The 27,042-nt window shown below is 41.4% G+C and overlaps 1 protein-coding gene across 1 annotated transcript in view; it reads right to left on the reverse strand.

The window, feature by feature from the left end:
- The window catches only part of FLT1 (fms related receptor tyrosine kinase 1), a 192,532-nt gene that overhangs the window by 116,976 nt on the left and 48,514 nt on the right, over nucleotides 1–27,042 (reverse strand). The window contains exons 4-10 of the mRNA XM_004384145.3: nucleotides 25,370–25,494; nucleotides 24,608–24,770; nucleotides 24,359–24,495; nucleotides 21,400–21,574; nucleotides 19,820–19,937; nucleotides 17,572–17,741; nucleotides 16,016–16,175 (exon numbers count right to left, since the gene is read on the reverse strand). Of these exons, the coding sequence (XP_004384202.2) occupies nucleotides 16,016–16,175; nucleotides 17,572–17,741; nucleotides 19,820–19,937; nucleotides 21,400–21,574; nucleotides 24,359–24,495; nucleotides 24,608–24,770; nucleotides 25,370–25,494 (1,048 nt within the window). The remainder of the gene's footprint in view (nucleotides 1–16,015; nucleotides 16,176–17,571; nucleotides 17,742–19,819; nucleotides 19,938–21,399; nucleotides 21,575–24,358; nucleotides 24,496–24,607; nucleotides 24,771–25,369; nucleotides 25,495–27,042) is intronic.

Below are 27,042 nucleotides of genomic sequence, written 5' to 3' on the forward strand. Positions count from 1 at the left end.
TACAAAGTCCCAAGACAGAGTATCATCTCCCTCTCTCTATTTTTCTTTGTAGGATGATGAAATCTGAGGGCCTCTCACATGAAATCTGCTTATCTGTTTAATGGGATTTTACTGCACGTGCGGACGGCGATTAGGATCTCTTCGTAAAGAATAGTGAATCATTTCAAGTTAGGAAACAAAGCGGGTAGAGCAGTAATAACGAGTGAATCGAGGCTGTAAAATGTCTTCAAAAAAATAGAAAGGAAAAAAAAAGGCCTGGAGCCCTGCCAGAGGGCACAGCCAGGCTGGCTCCCGGGACGGCCACTATCCTGTCCATCCCGTAGAAGGGCCGTGATGTAAACATGCCTGTGCTACTGTGGGTGTTGTGTCAAAACATTGGCGAGAGCGTGTCTGAGCCATCAGATTAATAGGATCTGCAAACACTGTCTTTTCCCCTCCTTGCACGTTCTCCTAAAACAAACCAAACAATATATGGGAGAGGATGCTGGCAGAAAAGGGGGCACAGCTGGAAGAAGTGTTTAGACACAGAATGGTTCCTGCTCCTTTGGCTCCAGGAAAAGGGCCTGGGCCTTCAGGGTGGTCAAAGGGTCAGGCTGAGGGGATGGTGAGGGTGTGACTTTCTTGAGCAGTGAGAGACCTTGTGACTCCTGAGGGCCCATACTGAAAATGACTTCTTGTCTGAATGGGGAGGAGGGATGTGGAGATGAGTTTTGGGGAGATTGAAGGCTTTGGGTCAGCTCCTTGGACAATGGTGGAGGTGATTTAGCACCCTGGGCCTCCCCTCTGCCTAGAGAAGAGCTTTCCTGTGAGTGCCTTGGCCCGCACTGCTTCCTGGTCTCAAGGGCACCATGGACCATTTACCCTCAGAACAAGGCCTGTCTTCCCAGCTCTGCTTTCCTTCCTCCTCTCTCTCCTTCTGCTCGCTTCCACACTGACCTCCAACGATCACCAACCCCACCCCCACCCCCAACACACACACACACACACACACACACACACACACACGCACGCGCGCGCGCGCGCGCACACACACGCGCACACGCGCGCGCTCACTTCCTTACAGAATCTGAGCCAAGGCCAGGGGATCCTTACAGCTCCACACCTGGGAGACTGAGAGGCTAGAAGAGTAGATACTTACTGGGTTACACGCAGATAGGGGTGTCAGACAGAACACCTATTTTATTCATTCATTTTTCTTCTTAGTGAAGGACTGGTCAGTTCAGGAAGGGTGGTTTGATAAGTAAGAAATGGTTAGGGAAATGTTAGGAGTGGCTGCAAATAATATCTTTACCACATCCAAGAAGGAGGGTTAAAATAACTCCAGTCACTAAGTGGAGAATATTTCAAGCTATTGTTACATTTTGTTCTCACAAAAAGGAGGACAGCAGCTTACTTCTATATAGCGGTCAATACAAAAATGTCCAGAAAGCCTTGGGGGGTGGGGCGGGGAGTTGGTGGAGGAGAGGACATGAGCTTTAGCTTAAGAAGCAGACCAGACTTTAGAGCTAGCCAGCCCTAAGTCTGAATCATGATTTTATAACTGTCTATTTATGTAACCCTGGATAGCAAAAGCCCAATTGTGAGAAATTACAGTCATTCAAAATTTCTCAGAGGACTTTGCACTCTTTTCCATCCATTGAATGTTCTGATATTGCGTCTTTGGCTCGATCAACCCACAAAATGGCTTTCCACACATTATGTGTCATTGTCACTCCCTTGGCTGACCCTGAGGGATGCTGTAATAGGCAGTCCTGGGGTGCAGGAGGCGTCTGTCTACTACATCACTCAGAGCATGAGGGAGAAATGATTTCTCTCAGACCTCAGTCCCCTGAAAAGTTGTGCTTCTCCTGATTTGTTATTTCATGGGCCCCTTAATCTTGCAAATGTGTGTTTCCTTTCTCTCTTCCTTTCTCTCTCTCTCTGTGGACAACTAGAAAGTAAAGCATGTGGCCCATATCACTGTACTAATCTTAACCTATTTTCTCCTTTCATCCAGATTTACTCAATTATTTATTGTGATTTTGGAGAACCACCTCAAATTCTTGGGGAAAGGATTTGTTCTCAGCATTGCAGACCCAAGACAAGCAACACCATGTTACCTATGTTACCACGTCTTACCAGTTTCATTACAGAGTTTAAAAAAGCAACAGAGGGGAAATAATCTAATTTAAAGGAAATCTCGTTGGCTTCAGGAAACTTTAGGATGATACTATATGACTTACTTTGAGTAACATGCTTAGCACAGTAGTTGGATCATAATGCTTGCTGTTATTTTATTACTTGACTAAACTGAGAGCTATGCAAGAGCAGGAACTATGTCTTGTTCATCATTAGAACCCCAGCGCCTCGCACAATAACTTGGCACATGGTAGATGAGCAATACTTATCTGTCGCTCAATTAATCTGCCTGGTAAGAAGAGTGAATCCTGAAAAAGAATGGCCTGACTAGATGTGGACTTAACCTCATGTCAGGTGTCAACTCTCTGCCATCAATCACTTACCTCAAACTTGCTGGAAAAGGGGGCATTAGTGACCATCAAGTGACCTCACACCTACCCTCTACACTAATGAGCACTATGTCACCACCATCAGGGCCTATACATTCCCAATGACAAATATTAATGAAGACAGAGGACCTGACTGGGGTCTGGATAAACTTGTCACAGCAGTATCAGCATCTGACAACCTGATAGTCATGGACAATTTCAACTTAGGCAACGATGCTGACAGGTGGAGAAGTGTCTTCTGGTCTCAGGGAAAACAAAACCAACCAGCAGTGGTCTTTTCCTTTCTTCAAGGGTGCATAAAATACGTGCTCATAATTACTAGCACCATCTTATTCAAATAAAAAAATTTATCCACACATATTCTATTTAAGAATTAAGACCATGCCCCCCTGCAAAGAAGTATGAGATTTAGTTCTTTCTGTTTTTAAGGAACTTGCATGTTTATTGAAAGGAGCTCTGCTTGGGCTATGGTTAAGTGCTCGGCTGCTAACAAGAAGGTTGGTGGTTCAAACCTATCCAGCAGCTCTGCAAGAGAAAGACCTGGTGATCTGCTCCCGTAAAGATTACAGCCTAGAAAATCCCATGAGGGCAGTTCTACTCTGTCACGTGGGGTCTCTATGAGTAGAAAATGGACTTGACGGCACCTAACAACGACAACAACATGTTCATTGAAGAGATGAGTCAAATACATGGAAAAATATCAGAAGACAATTGAGCACAGACAAGCAAAAAGTCAAGAGCCCACATACTACTATAGGCTGGGCAATACTTGGATCAATGAGCCTCTGAGTAGCTGAGGTACAATTCTTGAGCAAGAGTAGATACAGGACATTATGCCTCCTCTAGTTTCACTTAATTGGACATGTTATCAGGAGGAACCAATCCCTGGAGAAGGACATCATGCTTGGTAAAGTAGAGGGTCAGTGATAGACAGGAAGACCCTCAACGAGATGGACTACCACCGTGGCTGCAACAATGGGCTCAAACACAGCAACAATTGTGAGGATGGCGCAGGACTGGGCAACGTTTTGTTCTGTTATACATATGGTCGCTATGAGTTGGAACCAACTCGATGGTACCTACCAACAACAACAGTTCCTAAAGGATCTGAAATTTCTGTCAACTGTGGGCCACAGTCAGAAGACCTGTCTAAAGATGCAGGCATGTTTCCTAACATGCCAGCAGGGATTATCTTGTCAGATTATCGTCAGCTTTCACAGGATCTTGGTGTGTATATGATGCCACTTCAGAGGGAAGCAGCTTTTCAATGGGCAGCCCCAGAACATTCTAAAAGTACTGGCTAAGCTTTAGCCAACAAATTTAGCACCTGTGAAGCACCAGGCACTGGGCTAACTAGTTCATATACATGATGTCATTGAATTTCCAAACACCCTTATGCCGTAAGTCTTATTATCTCCACTGCGCAGGTGAGGACACGTGGACTCAGAGAGGTGACTGATTTTGCCTGGAATCACACAGCTGGTAGATGGACATAGATCACAGAGCCAGGATGCAGGCTGCAGAGCCCATGTCCTTAAACACTATACTATGTTGCCTTTCTGCATCTCCTTTTTTCAACTGGCTCTTGATGTCACAATGCAGGTTTCTTAAAGCATATGTGCTTTCTGAATTATGAGCTTTGGACCAAAACTTACTCATTTTACTGTCTAAGGAGTTGTTAGAGACCCAATCCTGGTAGTGACAAACGAAGTTCTTTCCATTGCTGGGCTGATGATGTGCTGAGAGGTCAGTCACTTATAGGCTCTTTGACATATCAACCAGGACTGGTTTCCTGACAAGTTACTTGACTTCCCTGTGCCTCATCTGGAAAATGGTCATAATAATGTATCTGCCTCATAGAAGTTCTGTGAGAATTAAATGAGATAATATATGTATAAAGCACCTGGCACAAGCACATCCCCTAGTGAAGTGCTTCGTAGCTTTTAGTTATAAATAACATAAAAAACAGCAATCCTAGGTCATACAGTCTTCTGCCAACCATAATCTTTTATTTGGCTCTAAATATCCATTTGCATTTTCCTCAATTTACTTATGAAAGTAAGGGAACACTCACAAGGGAGGATTTCCCCACAAAGTAGCAACAGGCGATCGTCTTACATAATTTTCAGTGACAAGGACAAGGCTTATGGAACACTAAAGACCTAAGGAAGTGGGGTCACTTTTTTAAAAGCCTGAGCAAAAAATCCAGGTTTTGGGGTTCTACGGCCCTGCTTTTCAGACAAGGAAGACAGAGTTTCTGGGGTATTTGCATTGGCTGGCTTTTGTCTATATAAACCAAACCCATTACCGTCGAGTTGATTCTGATTCATAACGACCCTAGAGAACAGAACTGCCCATAGGGTTTCCAAGGCTGTAATCTTTATGGAAGCAGACTGCTACATCTTTCTCCCATGGAGTAGCTGGTGGGTTCGAACTATCAACCTTTAGGCTAGCAGCAAAGCACTTAACCGCTATACGTCCAGGGCTCCTATCTATATATCTAATGCACATAACACGTGCTGAAGAAACACCACAGGAATAAGATCACCAAAACTGAGCCTGTACAAGTCCCTCAATCTATCAGAAGTGACAGGATAGGCTTATTGACAATCGACAGCAGAATGCCTAGGCAGCTAGGGAAAGTGAGCTGAAGTAGAATGGCTGACTGGCTCAACTTCTGGGCCTCCATTTGATAAATTCAACACCGGATCCAAACTTACATCTCTAATTATGGTTTTTATTCTTTTTCAACCTAAATCTTATGAGCCAACCAAAACCCATTCCTACACCCATATCACTCTGTCACACTTATGCACCTCCAGCACCTTCCCTCGTCCTCAGGGTTCAGAGCCCACCTCCTCCATGGTGCTCCCTCTAAACTGCAGCACTCACTATCTACCACCCAAGGAAACCATGTTGACCATTCAACCAGACGATAAGCACTTCCCGTGGTGATTCAATAGAATGTTGTGGTGGGAAGACCAGCAAACAGGAAATCAGAGCCTTGGGTCTAAACTTGGGCTTGCCATTAACTACCCGTGAAGGTTAGACATTATTATTTATCTTTGAGCCTCAGCATCTCATCTATAAATCCAGCTTTTTATATCTCTAAGATTCCTTAGTTCTAGGTGGATTAATCATTCTAAATGACAACGTCAAGACATGTGGAGGCTGAAATTTGAACTGAGCAACCTTTCGTTCTGATATACACAGGGTCGCTATGAGCTGGAACCAACTCAATGGCACCTAACAGCAACAACATGTCCCTGTTTCATTCATTCATTATCTGAATGCCCTTATATCTTCTCTTTCATTTTCTTTTGACCCATCCCTCTTTATCTCCTTTCATTATTCTCCCCTGTCTCCTTTGTCTGAACATCCAAGAGCTTTGTGAGGCCCACTGGAGGCTGAGTGCTTGCTGAATCGTGATCCAGACCACTAATCTCAAGCAATAAATGAGGGCATGAGACTTCCTTGCAAGAGATCAAATACCCCTGCACGGTAACAAAAGTCACAGAGAGCAACAGTCCTATGAGGGGAAAGTGTCACAGTAAATGGGCTCATTAACTGTTTGACTTGCTGCTCTGCTGAGGTGGGTCTTATTTAGACCTGCTCATCCCACTGGGGTTTATGCTTTTTCCCTCCAGAACTGTCCTCAAAGGGTTTACCTCCCTCTGCAGTTATCTACTGCAGCTTGAACCAGCTGCAGATCATCACTGGTTCCCAAAGAAATTGTAAAATTTGAGGCAAATGCTCCCAATTCCTGCTCACCACTCTCCTCTCCCACCCTCAGCTCAACTGTAACTCAATAAGTGGACTCTACGGGGGTCACTGTTGACAACAGCAAACTAATAGGTCAGGCCAGGGCTCTCCCAAACCAGTCCACTCAAGAACTTCTGCTCCATTCCTCAGAGAATCAGGTGGAACACCATTTCTGAACTGCCAACCTGGTTAACCCCTTTTCTTTCATTCCATAATCTGAAAACACCCAAGAAAAAAATCTGGGCTTTGGTTTCCTCATGGGATAATAGGGGAAATTATGCCCATTGTGTAGAATTGTTGTAGAGATTAGGGATGGATAATGTAAGAAAGGAGGCCTGGTGGCACAGTTGTTACGTGCTATGGTTGCTAACCAAAAGGTTAGTAGTTCGAATCCACCAGCTGCTCCTTGGAAGCCCTATGGGGCAGTTTTACTCTGTCCTATAGGGTCACAAACACAGCTGCTGGCATACAGAAAAGGCTCACTGATTAAATCTTTTATAGCTAGTATTATCAGGCAGATAGTGGTATTCAAGGTGACAAACAAATCTTACAAGGCTTTTTGAGGAAGTCTGAAGAAACAAGGTTTAGTGCCTTGATGCTCCTCACAAGGCACTGCCTGGGCCATAATCTAATCCATCACTCTCTTCCCATCTTCTAATCACTAGCTTTGGCTTTTCCACCTAAAAGGGCAACGTGGGTGCATGAAAAACCCAGACTAGATTTAGTATTTCAAGAAACAATCTACGTCTTTAAAAAAGAAAAAGGAAGGAAGAAACAATCCACCAACTCAAAGGAGATATATTTAAAATACAATTTTCTAAGTATAGGCACGTGCTTTATAAATGCTTTGTTCTATTTATGTCATTATTCAGCAATGAAAATGCCCATTCGATTCTGGGAAATCTGTGAATATGGCCAAAGAAAATTGGAGAGTTTCTGCCAATCTTCCTAAGGAATCTTCCAAAATTGTGTCATTATCTTTTAGTATTCCTAATTGTGGGAAGCTATGTTGAATTTGCTTACAATACCCCTATAAAAACCATCTAGCATAGACTTTCTGTGACCCAGCCTTTGGCTTGCTTTAAAACACATCATGAAATGTTTGATAGCAATTACAGGAGACAGTTAATTCATTAGAAACAATGATTCAACAGACTCGCTCTATCACTATGAACAGTGGGAAAAGAGAGGAAAATCCCATGAGGCTCAGAACAGTGGCAAAGAAGCATTTGGCAAGTGAACTTGTGCTGTGTTCTTAGGACTTTGTATGAAATATTAATAAGGGCTGTTGTGCGGACATTCCCATTGGGCAGCAGGCACTTCTTCATCCAGTCATTATATAACAGAATGCAAGACGTTCCTCATTAGTAAGTGAACATTCACTTTTGGCTTATGATGAAACCCACTGGATAAGATGGGTTGTTTGTTCAAGCTCAAAGTCCTCCAAAAGTGGTCTTTGGTGAAGTGGTCTTCTTTAAAGTCCTCCTTTGGATTCAAAGCTTTGTTTGTAGCAAATTAAAATTCTCCATGGCATGCTCGATTTGAGGCTACATACCCATCCACACAGTGCACACACTATGTATCAAGAGACACACAGATACAAATTGTATGTATCTTAAGAGGAATGAGAAGAATATTAACACGAGCCATGTCATCATATTTCCAAAGAAGAGGTTTTCTTAAATTACAGTTTTCCTCAGACATCTCACCTGCTTTTAGCACCCAGGGAATACTGCCTTTTTCCATTTTTAAACTGTAAGAACTTTTATTTTGTAGATGGAGAGTAAAATACAGGATATAAAACTGTCATGGCATAAAAATAATAGACATTCATGCTGGTAGTCAATTAAATTTGGGTCCTTGAGCACATTTCTAATTAACTACTGTGAACAATTGTTTGGTTTTTGTTCTGCTTATTTTACATACCCCACTGATGCGCAAAACTCTGTTTTCTCCAAATGATCTAGCCCTGCCACATCCCTAACGACTGGGCCTCGCTTTCTTCGCTAATTTGCTGACGTTTACAATAGACAAATGCAATTAGGCAAGGCCTTCTCAGAGTTGCGAGGTGCCTCTGCCTGCTCCTTTTTATGTAGATCACTTCCCCAAACAGCAAAGCACACTTAGAACTGGGGTAGTGGGCTTTCTCTAGGCTCCTCACAGCACCTTTACTGCTAGGGCAGATGCCGGGTAGTTTAGAAACAGGAGCTCAAATTGTTATCGAGAGTGGCAGAGATCATTATTTTCTATGCAACTTGAAAAGCACGTCATTGTTTTAGACTGTAGATCTGACCTACTTTTAAGTTTAGGTTCCTTGAGACTCTGTGTACGTCTGCTGTGTTTTTCTTAGAAAATTCACCATTTTAGCTAAGAAAGCAATGAAGAAGAGTAATCTCAGTCTCCCAGGACTTAGAATCCAACCACTTTTTTTTTTTTGCCTCCTGAAGGGGCTCATTGGCAAAAGACCAAATAAAGCAAGTGAGGGTTTAGAGCGAGCTGGGCAAAGCATAGTAAGGCCCTCGTTTGTATTAGCTGGACAAGGGCTGGCAAAGGGAGTCTAGTTTAGCCCCCAGGAAAATGTGGGTCAGCAGTAAGGTGGAGGGGCTGCTGCATTGTCTTTCTTATTGGGTAACAATTAACTTTATGAGGAGCCCTGGTGGCACCATGGTTAAAGCCCTCCGCTAACCAAAAGGTCGGCAGTTCAAACCCGCCAGCTGCTCTGAGGGAGAAAGATGTGGCCATCTGCTTCTGTAAAGATTACAGCCTTGGAAACCCATGTGGGGCAGTTCTACTCTGTCCTAAAGGGTCATTATGAGTTAGAATCGACTTGATGGCAATAGGTTTTTGTTTTTTTAATTAACTTTATAATTACTAAGTCGATTCCATCTCACAGAGTATACTCTAAGACTTTTCTCGTAACCATTCTACCTTCATAAGTTGAATTTTTCTATTAATTTGGCCCTAGATGCTCAGAGTTAATGTTCAAATTGCTTTATAATTTACAAGAAAGAGAAGGGAGATAGCTGTGTGCAACCACTAGGAAATTATGTCAAGCTTTTTCGAAAGAGGAAAATGTAATTTAAAGTGATTTTCTCATATAAATCATTAATAGTTGTACCTCCTAGGAAAGGGGAAACATGGATTTACCATTTACAGAAGGCGAAACTGAAGCCCAGAGAGATGAAACAAGTGGCCAAGGTCACACAAAAGTCAGGGACTGTGCCAAGAATAGAACCCATTTCCTTGATTCCCAGGTCTCCATCCCTGAGACTGTGTAACAGATATTCTGCAGATACACATATAGATCCAATAAGAAATCACCAAATATGTTTGATCTGACACAATTAAAGCTTAAATGCTAAAGACAAATGGTGTTTATATTTGTGTTTCGCACACGGCTGGTGCCTAGTAAATATTTGTGGGATGGATAGATGGTTGACAGCACATTTAGATTGAAAACCCATTATACGCAAAATGTGTTTGTAAGAGGTGAGCAATGTTAACGCAATGTAAGTAGCAGAAGTTTCTCTCTACATGTTTTTACTGGTCATCACAGATAGCCAATGAAGAAAAGGAGATTTTCACAAAGAACCCAAAGACGTTTAACATTTTTTTCATCAAAGGACAGTAACATACATAGTACGGGCTGCAACTCTATTATACGGTATTTTTACGCAAATAACGTGTGTTACATTTTTGCCGCCCTCGCAACCCTCCTCCTTGCACATTACTTTTGTAATCGCACTGTACTGTGCCTTATATGTTCGGACACGTTATTTACATGGTAAATTTTTGCAAAAAATACGGTAATCAATCAGTATTACGTATCACTCTGAAATTACCATTCAACATTTTAAAAACAGACCCTAGTTTAAGAAAGAAAAAAAGCCAACCTCAGAGACAACCAGGTGGACTTCGGTCACTAAGTGGGGAGGTGATCTGAGCTTATGGAGTATCAGGAAGGACGAACCGGGCAGAAGCCCACTCACCACCCTTGTGTTTGTAGGGCAGCAGATGGACGTGAGCTCTAAGACCCATGTGGGCATTACAGTGCTCCAGTCAGTTACCTGAGAGTCTCCTAAGTATTCGAGTATGCATGAGTGAAAGCAATCTTTCACCGTCTTAGATTCTTCCTGAGAAAATACAACTGGTGATCTTGAGTACAAACATATTATGCCAAGATAGCCCTGGTAACGCAGTAGTTAAGAGCTCAGGCTGCTAACCAAAAGGTTGGCAGTTCAAATCCACCAGCTGCTCCCTGGGAACCCTATGGGGCAGTTCTACTCTGTCCTATAAGGTGGCTATGAGTCAGAATCAACTTGACAGCAATGGGTTTAGTTTTTTTTTTTTTTTTTTTTTTTTTGATCCTTTCCCCATCCTCTCCTGGCTTCCTTAAATCCATCCCTTCCATTCCCCACAGGGGGGCCCCTTCCCTCCAGTCCTGTATTGTTCCTTTATGCACTCACCTCATGCAGTGGGCAAGCCTTGTCTAAACAATATTTGCTAACACCAATGAGACTATGGAGCCCTGGTGGCACAGTGGTTAAACGATTCAGCTGCTAACCCAAAGGTCAGCAGTTCAAACCCACCAGTCGCTTCTCAGGAGAAAGACCTGGCGATCTGCACTCATAAAGATTACAGCCTTGTAAACCCTGTGGGGGCAGTTCTACTCTGCCTGACAGGGTCAACTATGAATCAGACTCGACTCAATGGCAACAGGTTTTGGTATGAGACTGTAAAGGAGGCTTGGTGGCACAACAGTTAAGCGCTTGGCTGCTAACCAAAAGGTTGTTGGTTTGAACCCAATCAGAGGTTCCTTGGGAGAAAGACCCGGCCATCTGCTTCTGTAAAGATTACAGCCAAGAAAATCCTATCGGCTGTTCAACATGAGACTGTCTGAGCATTGTGGCCAGGCTCATCAAGGACTGGGAGATCCAGAGTAGCTCATAGCACAGAAGATTTTATAGTTTCCCTCAGTTCTTCAAAATGTAAGAGGGATGGGGAATTCTTGAAGTCTCATGTGGACTGGCTGAGCAGGAATCAGCTCTCCCACTCTGCCCCACCCCGGTCACAGCCAACCCCCAGGTTGGAACCACTTCCTCCCATGACAGGAAACAAATGAATGGACAGGCCACAAACTGGAAGGTTGCCTTAGTTCCCCATCACGTCCTTTTCTCTATTCTTCCTTTTACGTTTGCCCAACTCTTCTATATTCCCTTAATTTTTCTTCCTCTGAAATATCATAAATTATATCTTCCTCAATTCTACAGCCCGTTTTTCCCCCGAAACCACGAAATTTCTATTTCTAGAGCACAGCAACATTGCATTTTACTTTCAAATGACCAATTTGGGTTCATTTCTCAGAAACATTTGGTAGACTTTCTCACTGTTGTGAAATTAGCTCTATAACCAGCAGAAACTTTCTTTCGAGTTCCTAAAAAGTTCTTGGCCCCTATTTAGAGAAGTTTACTCCAATGCTAGTAACTATTTAAAAAACCAAACCTATTGCCATCAAGTCAATTCTGACTCATAGTGACCCTATAGGACAGAGTAGAACTGCCTCATAGGGTTACCAAGGCTGTAATCTTTATGGAAGCTGACTGCCACATCTTTCTCCTGTAGAGTGGCTGGTGGGTTCGATCCATTAACCTTCTGGTTAGCAGCCAAGACCTGAACCACTGTGCCACCAGAGCTCCTTTAGTAACAATTGAAAACCAAAACCAAACCCATTGCCATTGACTCAATTAGTAACAATTACAGTCTTGCATTTCTGTGGCGTTTGGTACTTTTTCTACGTACTTTACTTCATTTGATCCTCATATTCTTTGTATGAAGTGTGTATAATTATTTTCATTTTATGTGAACAGAGCTGTAAACTATAGACATGTGCTAGGTATTATAAGCTTAACACCCTGTGCATGCTCCCCAGGTTTATACCCGGGCTAACACAGGGCAGCTATGAGTCGGAATCGACTCAACGGCAACAGGTTTGGTTTGGTTAACATCGGGCAAGTTTATAAATATCTATTTAGAAGTCACTATCAGTTGCCAGAAGGAGCCCTGGTGGTGCAGTGGTTAAGCACTCGGCTGCTATCTGAAAAGTCGTCGTTCGAACTCATCAGCCGCTCCTCGGGAGAAAGATGTGGCAGTCTTAGAAACCCTATGGGCCGTTCTACTCTGTCCTGTAGGGTGGCTAGGAGTCAGAATCGACTGGATGGCAATGGGTTTGGTTTCGTCAGTTGCTGAAGATGAGAAAAATCCAAAATTTCACCTCATTCAGTACTGATAACTTATTTTAATGTTATCAAGTACTCAAAAGAGATATCCTAATTCCATGACCACCTTACCACTCAAATCTGCAGGAAAAAAAGGGGAAAGATTCTGTTGTATTTCCTCTCAGCTCATTAGATATGTGAATTTTGAAATAACCATCCATTCCCCCGCCTCCTCTCTTTTATTCTTGGTATTTTATAAGAACAAAATTCTAGGAAAAACGAAAACCACTATGTCATTCAGTCAAAGTATTTTACCACATTTATTAAAAAAAAAAAAAGGAAGATATTTCTGGTGAATTTACTTAAGGCTCTAATATCCATAAATATGAAACCGTTATGCAATAGTTCTGATAGTTTCAAAATATATTTCCATATTTAGTAGACTCCAGGAAATGATGCAATTTAAATCTCTCTATATTAACTGAGATACATTAACCAGCTAGCTATATTAAATCAATTAATAATTTTGAGTTACTTAAAACACGCACACACACACATTCTAGACTCAAAACTAAACTAATGCTTTGGTTGTGTCAATACATAGATGTGTCCTTTAACTAGAGCCTAAAATTTAAATGTCATGAATTATTCCACATATTTAAGAGTAGTTTAATGTGTATCTATTAATCATTCAATCTGTTTTCATGACCATATATACATACCACTTTGCAGATATGTTACTACATAACTTAAAATAAGTAAGATTTTAAAAATCTGTGTGATAGAACATCCCTTATTCAAATGTTAAAACCCATTGCTGTTGAGAAGATTCTGGTTCCTAGTGACCCTATAGGACAGAGCAGAACTGCTCCATAGGGTTTCCAAGGCTGCAGTCTTTACAGGGACAGACTGTCCCATCTTTCTCCTGTGGAGCAGCTGTTGCGTTCTAAACGCCGACTGAATGTAAGTGTTAATCTAAATGTATAAGAACATACCTATAATATAAAAACTTTTATTTAAAAAAAAAGAAGTAATTAAAGAGGACTTCATTTATATGTAAATGTTAGCTTGTATTGCTCTGACGGGGTGAAATAGTTCACAAGTTAGTCTATCTGTTCCCTAGAGAGCAGAGAACTTCTTGTGGATAGGTACATTTTCAGTGGATAATTTCAAGCAACAACATATAAAAAATGAAGCAGCACGGAAGGAGTTAAAGCTCCCTTTTCTCAGCTGTCTTGTGATGAGTAAATGAATGAATGCCGCTGACAGGGAATAATTCAAATGCTCAAACACCGATTTAACATTTATGGCGAGACTTCCACAAGGAATCAGACATCTTTCCTGTATTGGTGAGCTTATTCCACAATATGGGAAAAGGATCCCATACATCACAAGACCCATCACCATCAAGTCGATTTTGACTCACAGAGACCCTATAAGACAGAGAAGAACTGCTCCATAGGGTTTCCAAGACTGTAAATTTTTATGGAAGCAGACTGCCACATCTACCGCGAAGCAGCTGGTAGGTTCAAACCACCGACCTTTCAGTTAGCAGTGGAGTGCTTAATCACTGCACCAACGGGGCTCCTTATACACCACAAAAACCCACTGCCATCAAGTGGATTCTGACTCATAGTGACCCTACAGGACAGAGTAGAACTGCCCCACAAGGTTTCCAAGGAGCGCCTGGTAGATTCGAACTGCCGACCTTTTGGTTAGCAGCCGAACTCTTAACCACTATGCCACCAGCGTTTCCATACACCACAAAAGAACCAGAAAAAGAGAGCTAATATTTATGACGTTTCACCTCAGCTTGCTTCATTCTCCACACCATACTTTACTATCAGTATTCACACCTGACTTTGTAACGTTGTGTTCTATCACTCATAATTGTTCTTTTCCAACATATAGTAACTAACTCTAATTCTAAATAGAATTGTGAGTTTAGATTTGATACTGTCAAAACAAAATTTTAAAATACTTGTGAGGCCATGTTATTCTGTGAAAACGCAATTCTGCATTTTAGGCCAAACCTAACAGCTTCAATTATTTAATTAATTTAAATTTATTTACATGTTAGGCTAGCACAAATGTCAAAACCTTAAAGGGATGGACTCACAAATACGGATGCCTACCCCATATCAGCCAAATAATGAGAAACCTCAGCAGATCTCACTCTCTTTTGGGTTAAATATCCACAAGGGTGGAAGATATCCAAGATACGAAACCACGTTTCTATTTTTTAGAAAATGACACTCAGATGAGAAATCAGACATGTGTGGAAACAGCTACTTCTCAGGAAGGCCATACCCACCAGTATCTTTCCACTTTCAGAGTGAAACAGCCCCAACAACAGACGGCAACACAAGATGAGGAAGAGCTGGGATTGCAGGACGAATCTAGGAAACCAAATAATAGCCACTTGTCTCTGTTTATGCTAGAGTTCTGTCTTGTTTATTTTTTAATCAAGCTAGTTTTTTAAATTTTTTGGTTTGTGGGTGTGTATGTGGGCGTGGGTGCATGTGTGTGTATATGCATGTATCTGTGTATGTGTGTGTCTCTGTGTATGCGTGTGTGTGATTGTGTGCCTATGTGTGTGTTTCAACAGCAACCATCCTGCACACTGAGAGCAGGGCTAAGAGCAATAAAGAAACTATTTTGGCATAATGAACATTCTCGAGTTGTCTCAGTATTATCTCAGTTCTGCACCTATCAACTCTATTCCTGTTCTTCAAATGAGCTCCATGGACTATCATTAGTATCATCCCTCTAGACTAAACAAAAAGGAAAAAAAAGCAAATAAAACAAATAGGGCTTGGACATCAACAGGATGCGAGGAAACGCTGCAGAATCAACAGAGGACAGAAATGTACTCATTCACTCAATTCATTCATCAGATACACACTGAGCGTCTACTGTGTGCCAGATACTGTGCTAGGCCCTGAAGGAACACCAGTGCTCTCAATCAGCTCAGAGCCCAGAGGAAAAGGCCAACATGTGCACCACTAGTGATTCCATGATGGGATGAACAAAGAGCTGTTGTTCACACTGAGGAGGGAGAAGAATATGACTGAGGCAGTCAGCGTTCACAGAGAAGGTGACATAAGAGCTGAGTCTTGGAGGGTAGAGAAGGCAGAGAATGGGTACAAGAGCATTTCAGATGGTGGAAGAGCATGAGCAAAGCCCAAAAGTATGAACAGTGTTGATAATCAGTGTTTGGAAGATCTAGTCCCATGTCCAATGGATACAAAGTCCAAAACATGGATCACAGGGTAACCTCAGTTCTGTGCCTGTGCTCCTAAAAGTACACACGAAAGAGAAAAATTATGAGTGGTGAGTCCGTGGTAGGTAATGCTAAGGAAAAAGTGTGGCCATTGCCTACCTCTTTCTGAGGCAGGGAAAGCCTTTGCCCCAAATACACTGCAATCAGAAATAAATAAGCTGCCAACTCTCATTTCTGTCCATTAAAGAATTTTGATCCCAGGTGCCAAAAAATATTTCAAAGTTCCTCAAGAAACGAGTCATCCCTACCTTGCTCTGGAGCGATTATGGTGACATGGCTGCCAGAACCACTTGATTGTAGGCTGCGGGACACCATGAATAGTGCAAGTCAGGATCTGTCTGCTGCCCAGGGGGTAGAGAGTCAGGTCTGGAAATGATGACAAGGCCTTTTCATAAATCTGGGGCTTCACTGGAAAGGAGATGAAGAACAGGACAGAAGTCAAGAGCTGTTCTGGTGACTTCCTCACGGGCACAAAGGACCAGATTCTCAGTGGTTCTGATGTCAGGGAAGTAAATACATTAACAGACACCAAATAGCCCCTCATATTTGTCAAGAAAATGCCAATATAAAAAAAAAAAGTATAAGTGTTTTATGCGAACATTAAAAATCCAATTCCATGATATGTACATTATGATTGCCATGTTAAAAAAACATTCTGCCTATGGAAGGTAACAAGTCAACAGGAAATCCTTATGATGGAAGTGTACGTCGTGGTTTTTAAAACAATCACAAAGAATTGTGTTGTCTTTGCCAATGGCAGCCAAAAAACATTTGAACGCCATTGCTTTGAAAAGGTTAGACCTCAGTTTTCTTATGTGTGAAATGGGGATGGTAACATGGCTCCTATGTATCTCACAGAAACCAAAACAAAGCCATTGCTGTCCAGTCAATTCTAACTCATAGGACAGCGTAGAACTGCCCCCATAGGGTTTCCAAGGCTGTAAATCTTTACAGAAGCAGGCTGCCACCTCTTTCTTCTGCAGAGTGGCTGGTGGGTTCAAACCACCAACCTTTCAGTTAGCAGCCGAGTGCTTAGCCACTGCACTACCAGGGCTCGAACCTCATAGAGTTAATGGAAATATCAAATAAGATTTTATCATGTGTGTGAGGTTTTTCAGGGCACTTCAGCGAAATGCTTTATAAATTTAAAGTGTTTTTGTAAGTAAGGAAGAGCCATTTGTTTTACAAAGTGAAATATTTACATAATTTTCCGTGGCTCGTTTTCACATATGTCTCTCAGATAGCGTAACGTATTTGAGGTCAGGTTATTACATGAAATTCTTAAACAAGACAAAGTTAACTCTGTATTTTCTTTTTAGTACATCAAGATAGAGAAAGAGCATTATCTTTGTATTTTGGCTGTGATATACTTAAATGAAAAGTACTGAATTAATAAATCAGTATTTTATTAAAAAATTTTTTTTTTATTGTACATTAGGGGAAAGTTTACAGAGCAAATTAGTTTCCCATTTGATAGTATGTACATAAAATGTTTCATTTTCCACAACGAGTCAGCACTCTCCCCATTTCTACCCTGGGTTCCCCCATTTTCTGTTGTCCTGATTTTCTACCCTTCCTGCCTTCTCATCTTTGCTTTGGGGCAGATAATGCCCTTTGGATCTCGTATAATTGATTGTTCTAAAGGAGTACGTTCCTCTCGGGTGTTATTGTTTATCTTACGTGCTTGTCTATTATTCGGCAAAAATTGTTGTCTTTAATGTTGTTACACTGACTTTTAAATTTACAAATTTTCATTAATTTCCCCTCTACTGGAACCAGAAGAAAGCAGGAACAGTAACCTTACCATTTACAATGAGAGCGGTGGTGAGATTTTTAAACACATCGGACTGATTTATGCCCAGCAAGATGGTATAATCTCCCGCATCTTCTGCAGTCACATCTTTGATAATTAATGAATAGCCATGAACCAGATAGCGGGCAGATTTCTCCGTTGCACGTAAGCCATCTTTTAACCTTTGGTGAAGAAAATGATCAGTAAGTCACTCGGCACTGCCTCTCATGTATCACTCTAATAACCCTGTCACTGAAGTTTGTTGTGAGCTCAGGTTTTTCCGTCTCAAGTCTCCTGATCCTCTACATTGATTTAAAAAGTGTAGGCACGAACTTTTCGGTACAGGCAGGTAGGATTTTCAACTGGGGACAGCTTCATGTTTATTGGCAAAGGGGAAGAAGTAAGCTGAGGGAAGAAATAAAAGTGAGCCCTGGTGGTACAGTGGTTAAGAGCCCGGCTGCTAACCAAAAGGTCAGCAGTTTGAATCCACCGGCTGCTCCCTGAAAACCCTATGGGGTAGTTCTGTTGTTGTTAGGTGCTGTTGAGTTGGCTCCAACTCATAGCCACCCCACGCACCACAGAACGAAACACTGCCCAGTCCCGCGCCATCCTCACAATTGTTGCTATGCTTGAGCCCACTGTTGCAGCCACCACGTCAATCCATCTCTTTGAGGGTCTTCCTCTTTTTTGATGACTCTCTACTTTACCAAGCATGATGTCCTTCTCCAAGGACTGGCCCCTCCTGATAACATGTCAAAAACGAGTGAGACGAAGTCTCACCATCCTCACTTCCAAGGAGCATTCCGGCAGTTTTATAGAGGGCAGGTCTACTCTGCCCTAAAGGGTTGCTATGAGTCAGAATCGACTCCACAGCAACAGATTTTTTTTTTAAATGCACCCACAGTTGCCATTGTTAAGTGTTAACGCAGAGGCACCATGTCTGATTCCACCCAGGATATTTTTCAGAGTTTTCCATGAGACTCCATCAGCAACACAAGGGCCATTGTAAGTTAGATCAACTAGATCACTTCTCCAGATAAAATAAAAATAGACCTTTCTATTGTGATCTCATGTGGAGTTCTTATTAGTTATATAAATGGTCACACCAGTTGTCCCTTTCATAAGTTATAGTGAAATCAAGACTATCAAGATTTTTTTCCCCTCAGGAAGAACAGTTAAGGCACAAAACGCACAAACAGAAAGTATAAACTATTAAAAAATTTTTTTTAATTTTAAGTATAGAATCAAAAACCCATTGCCATCAAGTTCTATTCTGTCCTATAGGGTTGCTAGGAGTTAGAATTGACTCGATGGCAATGAGCATGGGAAATTTACTAATAAACCTTTTAGATATTACAAGACAAAAAAAAAGAAAGTCCCTTTTCTACTGAGGGGGCATGAAGGGAAATAGCAGAAAGTTAAATTTTTTTTTTAATTTCTAATTAACTATTTGAGGAAGCAGAAAACAATTAAACACTATGCTTATGACATTGAAAGAAAAGTAAGCTCTGGTTGCAGAGATTCTCAAATGGCACCACTTCTATATTGGGTTGTTTTCTTAATTAGCTTCAGACTATACCCTTTGTTAAAAATGTAATGAGTTGAGCCAAAGATATTGGTGTTTAAAAGTCATTTAGCAAAATGACTGCAGATTATAAACAGATTACATTGTTTTAAATCAAGGTGTTGTACTAGTATTTAAAAAACGGCCTCAGGAGTTTCTCAATATGCACCCTTTGAGCCAAAAAAAAAAAAAAAAAATTAATTCAAGAAGGTCCATTCGTCCACCCTGCAACTGAACAGGTCTTGTCTTTATGAATGTTTGCTTAATTTGAAAACAAGACTGGAACTTTCCATCCAGCTGTACATAAAAGAAGTATTTCCAGCATCCTCATTGCAAGAGCCTACTTCTTCAGGGTTAATAGAGCATGGTACATACGTGAGATGCGTCCTAGTCACAGCCCAACACATCCCATTCGAAGGATGTTGACATCATCGGGAGGTTTAGACACGCAGAAATTTAGTCTCAGTCAGTGACTGACCAAACTGACACGAACACTCAAGAAAAGCTAATCCCTTGCTCCATCCTGTTACATTAGTCCCCACCTCCACCCCTCCCTGCTGGAAAATCAATACAGTTCTTAGCTTTCAGTCTGGGGAACTTGATACATTTTTTCCAGGAAGTCAGGTCATTGAGCTCTTGCATCTTCCCACTTGCAAGCGTATCTTAAGCTGATGAAAATAGTGACTATGGTCTTACCATACAACTTCTGGCGAGGGAAACGCCTTCACTTTCACAGACAGCCGGTAAGACCGCGTGCCGGCTACCGTTTCAAGCACCTGCTGTTTTCGATGTTTCACAGTGATGAATGCTTTATCTTTGAAAGGAGAAGTGATAAATACATTAGAAAAGAATATATTTATGTCAAAAAACAACAAAACAAAAAACCAGTAACAAAATATAACAAAACCTCACTGCCTCATTTAGGGAGGATACGACCCGTGAATAAATAGAGCCTATTAATGAACCTAAACATAGATCAATGATTAAAATAATTTAACAGCACCCTAACTGGTGAAATACTTTAAAATAAAATGGCTGTAAGTCCCAGAGACATGAAAACAATGGCAGGACAATATAATATACACCTATCCACAGTTTAAAAAAAAAAAAAACCCACAGTGGTAGGGCAATAGAAAGTGGAAAATCTTAAATAGCTAAATCACAGTAACAGAAAAGTATGAAGAAATTTCTAAAAATTAGCCTGGCAAATGTAAGATGGGAGAAAGTTGCTGTGAACATCCTAAAACCACTAATTTGATATCAACAATCAAGTAGAGAATGCCAAAAGGAAATAAAGGAAAACTGATTGAACTGTTCCATAGTGTTTCTGCTCCTCACACTTTTTTTTTTCTTCCAACAGTGGAAATAAATAAGATTTTTAAGGATTCTAATGGGGTTTATGGAGCCATGGTGGTGCAGTGGTTAAGAGCTCGGCTGCTAACCAAAAGATTAGCAGTTCAAATCCACCAGCCACTCCTTGGAAACCCTATGGTGCAGTTCTACTCCGTCCTGTAGGGTCGCTATGAGTCGGAGTTGACACAACAGCAATAAGTTTGGTTTGGTTAATGGGGTTTATAAGGCGCCCTGGTAGAGTTATTGTTAAGTGCTCGGCTGCCAACAGAAAGGTTGGCAGTTCGAACCCACCCTGAGGCTCCTCAGGATGAAGACCTGGCAGTCTGCTTTCATAAAGATTGCAGCCAAGAAAACCCTACGGGGCAATTCTATTCTGTCACATGGGGTCGCTATGAGTGGGAATAGCCTCGAGGCAGCCAACAGCTACAACAATGGGGTTTATATAATTTGCATATTGAAATTAAGCAACAATGTTAGGATTCCATGACAGTAAAACTAGAGATAAAATAGCATCAATTCTAAATAATAATTTATCACACTATATCTTTATTTCTCCAATTCATAGTAGTACCTGCAAAAATTTCCCCAGGTAATAAAACTAGTTATCTTTTTCTCTTTTGTTTATATGAAACACTAAATAATTTCACAAACAAAATTATGATATTATCTAACTGAATTATTAGCCACAATAAACTTGTAAAGAAAAGACTCTGTCTAATTCAAAAGTACTCGATTTAAAGAGCACTTAATGTGATTTGCTTTCTAGTAGGTGGCAAGGCGACAAGGGAAACATGGCAAAGTTCCATTAATTCATGACATTGTAATTCACGGCCAAAAGAAAACTGACATGTTTTCCAGAACCTTAAGAATCCACAATGATGAGAAAGTACAGCTTGAGTTGGCAATTGTGAACTATCGCTTACCATATATATGCACCGAGGTGTTGACCGATTTGTATGATGGTCCACTCTTTACATGACAAGTATAAAGTCCTTTGTCTTTGTTCTCCACTTTGTCAATAATAAGAACACTGTAGAATACTTTGGCATGTGAATTGCTTTTGCCAATCCGTGGACTTATGGAAGCTCTCTTATTTATCTAGGAAGGAAATATATAACTTAAATGTACAAGCTGTAATTGTTCATGCTTAAAGTTACAGCATTTCTCAGATCATTACTGAAATCGTTATTTTAACAGCAGTTTCTTTTTATGTTAAGAAGCCTATCATACCCAACTAGGGCAAGATGTTTGGAAATACATCTCTGTCTAGATATGTTTAAAATATAGAACACAGCAGCATTTATTTAGCACTTCATTATCTTCAAATAGACTTTCACATAAACTATCTCCATTTTTCTCACAACAAACTTGTGAGATCAGCAGGATTATTGCCCTTCTATCAATGAAATCCCTGAAGTGACACAGACGCCAACCAAAGGAGGCTGGGAACTCAGCTCTTTGGAGTACAGATCTAGTGTCTGTCCTTCTCTAGGCATAAACATCACACACAAACACAGCCAAGAATTATCAGTAGTATCTGGCTTAATGACAGTGCTTCTCTTAGTAAATCACAATTCCAGTTTCCTTTTGCTGCCCTACTAGAAATGAAAGAAAGGATGAGTCCCCACTAACCCTAACCCTAACCGTAACAATCCCAGTTGCACTATTCTGTTATTTGAGCAGCACTTGCCAATTCTTTGCCAAATCATAGTAAATGGACCTGGAGGCATGCAAAGCCATCAACAAGTTTAGCCAACACTTGGGTGGGGGTATCATTTCATGTCTGCCTCAGGGAAGACCTAGAGGCCCCTTGGGGGTGGGGGGTGGTGTCGGCCCATGTTTACCTCAGGGAAGACCAAGAGAAGACCTGGAGGCTCCTGGGGTGGGGAGTGGGGGGGGGGGTTGTCATCCCATGTCTACCTCAGGGAAGACCAAGAGAAGACCTGGAGGCTTATCAATTTGGACTGGCCACAATGACCTTCTGCCAGTTTTGAGATATGAGATCACATTACCTTACCCTTTAATTATTCCTTCCTTTTTCTTTTCTTTTTTTGGCCTTACATTTTATAACCCATAATATGCTATCTCCTCCTCTCAATCCTCCCCATAAGGGGCATGGAAAAAAGATTTCAGAAGCTGTCCAGAACTGATCTTTGGGTCCTGGACTTAGTTTTCTTCTGCGCCATGTTTAATAAACTTCTACCCACCTATCTTTTTATTGCCCTGTGGGAACAGACACATGATTAGGCCATTTCCTTCATTCTCAGCAGTAACCAGAGAGAAAATGTCAATCACCACCACCAAAAATCAGAGCATCAATCTCCTCAATTAAACAGATGGAAGAATTTTCTGAAACTCTACTTATATAGGTATTACTCCTCCCTTTGAGAACTACCTTCTTTTCCCCAAGGTTGAGTAACATTGGTATTTGCTTCCACCTTGGAAAACAACGGATCCTGTGTTTTAGAACTGCTCTGTCCAGTCTTGCGGCCACCAGCCACATGCGGCTATTTAAATTAACATTAATTAAAGTTAATTAAAATCTAAAATTCCGTTCCGCAGAAGCTCTAGCCTCATTTCAAGTGTTCATAGTCACATGTAGCTAGAGATTACTGTATTAGATAGCACAGGGATAGAATATTTCCATCAGACAATTCTATTGGGCAGCGCCATATTAGATTATTGGCATTCAATAATTCAGGAGTATTATCAATACTCTTACTTATAATAGCAATGTTAACATGATAAAAGCTCCTTCCCTCTTGGCATTTATTGAAAATATATTATTTCAAAATACTGGAAATATCGCTACAAGTCATAGCATTTTATTTACATGAAACACCACAACTTTCTAGAAAATAGCTTATGACTGATAAGTCCTTAATGTGTCACTACAGGGCACCTGTTATGCCTTTCTGCTACTAAGTTATTTTATTTCCATGGGAAGAAATGTTAATGGGGAAAAAAAAAAGGCTTGGGGGGGCTGATGCATTAATCTTTCGTACCTAATTTAATCATAAGTTGACTTTGTGACTGGAAAATCTGCATGATATAACAAATGACTGTACGTGGGATATGCCACAATAAATCACACCGACACAAAGAAATAAGGGCTGGAACTCCTGTCCGAATTCTGCTAACAGTTTATCATAGATTCCCCATCCACGGGTTTTTAAAATAACTATTGTTTACAAGGATGCTCAGTTTGAATAAGGAAACCCAACTCAGTCTTCATTCTTCTCATTTTTCTGAAGGACAGCATTGCTCCTTTGACACTTGACAAATGTGGTACTGAATTGCTGGATTGTAATATCTTTTCCAAACATGCTCCAATCAGGTGCCTGCCTGTCTGCCAGTCTTTTAAATGGATGTGCTGACAAAGACAGCCTCCGGAAAACTTTTTGTTGTTGTTGTTACAAAAGACAGTCCTTGCCTGGCATATGGTGATAACTTTCTCTCTCATCTCTAAATCCTAGAGAACAATTTCCAAGGATGAAACAATCTCTTTTTCCACCCAGAATCATGCGATAGAAATACCAGCCTATAAGCTTTAAAACAAAAACCCCACACATCAAAAGACCAGATCTATGCCTATCACGCCCATGAAACGCAAGGCCAGGAAAGCACCAAAACCTAAAGCTTCTTTAATGACTAAACCTTCTACAGGAGCCAGAATACTGACTCAAAAAGCAGTTCCCCACCGCCAAAAACCAGAGCATGGATCCCTTAAACAGACTGAGAACTTTCTGAAACTCTACTTATATAGGTGTTACTCCTCCCTTTGAGAACTACCTTCTCCCCCCTACCCCCAAACCTAGTAGGATTTCACTTACTAAAAATAAATACTGTTTTACAGAGGAAATAGTAAAGTGGGTCACTCACCTCATCGGGGTAACTCCAGGTGATTTGAACTCTTGTGTTTAAAGCAGTGGTAGCAGTGCAGTTGAGGGTAAGAGTATGTCCTCTAAATAATCTGACTGGACTTGGTGTGCTGATTTGGACATCTTTGATTATATTGGCTGCAAGGATAAGAGATACACGTTTTTTGTTTTTTTTTTAATTAGGGTTTCATTAAGTAGATAAACTACAGAGTGTTTTGGCTTATGTTCACACCTTGAGAACATCACTTACTTTGTCGGTATGTTAGATAGCTTGTCTGATAGAAATGTCCGTTGATTCTTGTTTTACAGATCAGAAGGCCTATTTCTCTGTAAGTTGCATTTGAGATTATAAAACCCCTCCTACTGTCCCAGATTATTCGTTTTCCATCAGGGATCAGCATATCATGTGGAAACTGAAATGGGAAAAAAAAATGCTTGAACAAAATCATTAGCACTGTGATAATCCTGTTTCACTAACAGTTGGTGAAAACCTTATTTTCTTTCATCAGGAATGAAAATATGGCAGATGAAAACTCCCAATTGGTTTTAATTGTTTTTTTAGTTTTCTTTGGATATAGCAAGATGTAAATTTGTTGTGAGGAGATTTCTGTCACCTTTGGCAACAAGCTGTACCCACCTAGGATGGGCCTAGTTGTCATGTCAGACTTCTAGTGTGAGCCCATATCTCTTTGACCTCTGGGAATCTTCGTAATAAACTGACCTGATTCTCAGTAGAGAAACCAATTAGCAGTTTTTTCCACTAGGGCGGCCAGATCATCTTCATGTGTCTCCATCTGGAGCTTTTAAAGACATTATCATTTTATCCTACTTAAATACATGCATGGGTATAACTGATAGCACTCATCCTTTATAGTAAACAGATGCTGCAGAAAAGTCCACTGAGAAACCCAAAGACCTATAAGCCTATTATTCTAGAGAGAGAAATGATTAAACTTTCATTATGCTCCTTTTGAGGTGAAAATATTCCGAGACTTGCATTGTTCCACTTTACCTTTACTAAAGTCACAGAGATGTTCGGTGAGGTGACCCGGCAGGGAATGACGATCTCCTGTCCTTCCGTCATGTTGATGATGTCAGGTATTTCACTGTGCATCTCTACAAAAGGTCTACCTGTATCTGAACGAGAAGAAAATGAAAAGAAAAAAAATATGTAAATAACTGAAATGTAGGAGCCCAATGGAAGCCCTGGTGGTGCAGTGGTTAAGAGCTACAGCTGCTAACCAAAAGGTTGACAGTTCAAATCCACCAGGCGCTCCTTGGAAACCCTATGGGGCAGTAGTACTCTGTCCTATAGGGTCTCTATGAGTCAGAATCGACTCGACAGCAACAGGTTTGGTGTTTTTTGTTTTGTTTTGTTTTGTTTTTCAGGTAGCACAATGGTTAAGTGCTTGATTGCTAACCGAAAGGTTGGTGGTTTGAATCCACCAGCAGTTCCACGGAAGAAAGACCTGATGATCTGCTTCCATAAAGATTACAGCCTAGAAAACCCTATGGGGCAGTTCTACTCTGTCACACGGGGTTGCTATGGGTTGGAATCGACTGGTCCGCACTCAACAACAACAACAAACACTGTAGCTGGTGGGGTAATACGGGCATTGCTATAGTTATCTCGTCCTCCCTTAATGTAATCCTTTAAATCACATTTGTTCTCTCTGAATTCGGCCCTCTGTGTTTCTGCCCAGAAAGAGAAAGGTTCTTGAAAAAAGCCTAATTCCTCATTCGGTTCTTGGTTTTCTAAACAGACTGCCCTAGTGCCCTAGTATGCAATGTTGACACTGTGGGGAAAAGCCGTAGAGAAAGGAGAATATTCTGCATAAACTTTGTGCCACAGCTATGCTAAATGCCTCAGGAAGCACCCTCCCGAGTCTCCGTAAGAAGTCAATGGGGGCAGGTGCAATAGCGAAAGTCAACACCCTTCGGAGCACAGAGGACAGCGGCTAGAGAAGAAGCTGGTGTTGCAAGTTGGAGGGAGGATTATCATTTGAATGACAGAAGCAGGATTTAAAGGTTCTCTAGACCTTTCGTAGGGGGTGGGCGGGGGAGAGGCTAGAGAAGCAGGGTTGAAGACTGCATTTATTTCATATGCATATTAGGTCTGTTTCTTTAGTATGCGCTACTTATCTAGCAGAAGGAAAATAAACGCAAGCATGGAAACCCTGGGGGCGTAGTGGTCAAGAGCTAGGGCTGCTAACCAAAAGGTAGACAGTTTGAATCCATCAGGCGCTCCTTGGAAACCTTATGGGGCAGCTGTACCCTGCCCTATAGGGTTGCTATGAGTTGGAATTGATTCGACGGCAATGGGTCCGTTTTCTTTTAATATGCAAGCGTGTACAAAGAGGTCTGGGAAAGGCCTTAAAAAGTATGGCATTGCCTGCTGAAGATGGGATCGTTTGGCACCCAGCGGTGTGGGACGGAGGCATAGATGTGAGCACTGGAGGGGGCCCAGAGAGACCCCTTTCACCAAGGCTCATCTCCCTTTGGCACCTGGGTAATTCCTACTCTTCCTCTGGGAAGGCTTGCCAGATCCTTCCTTCCTGCCTCCTCCTCCGCCTCGGCCCGGCCTGACTACACTGAACTGGAATTGACAGTTTATTTCTCTGGTTACACGGAGAATGGTGAATTCCTCGGAGAGGAAATGTCTCACAGTCGTCTCTGTCTAATGTA

Source organism: Trichechus manatus, unplaced genomic scaffold, assembly GCF_000243295.1.
Source record: "Trichechus manatus latirostris isolate Lorelei unplaced genomic scaffold, TriManLat1.0 scaffold00118, whole genome shotgun sequence".
NCBI lineage: Eukaryota > Metazoa > Chordata > Mammalia > Sirenia > Trichechidae > Trichechus > Trichechus manatus.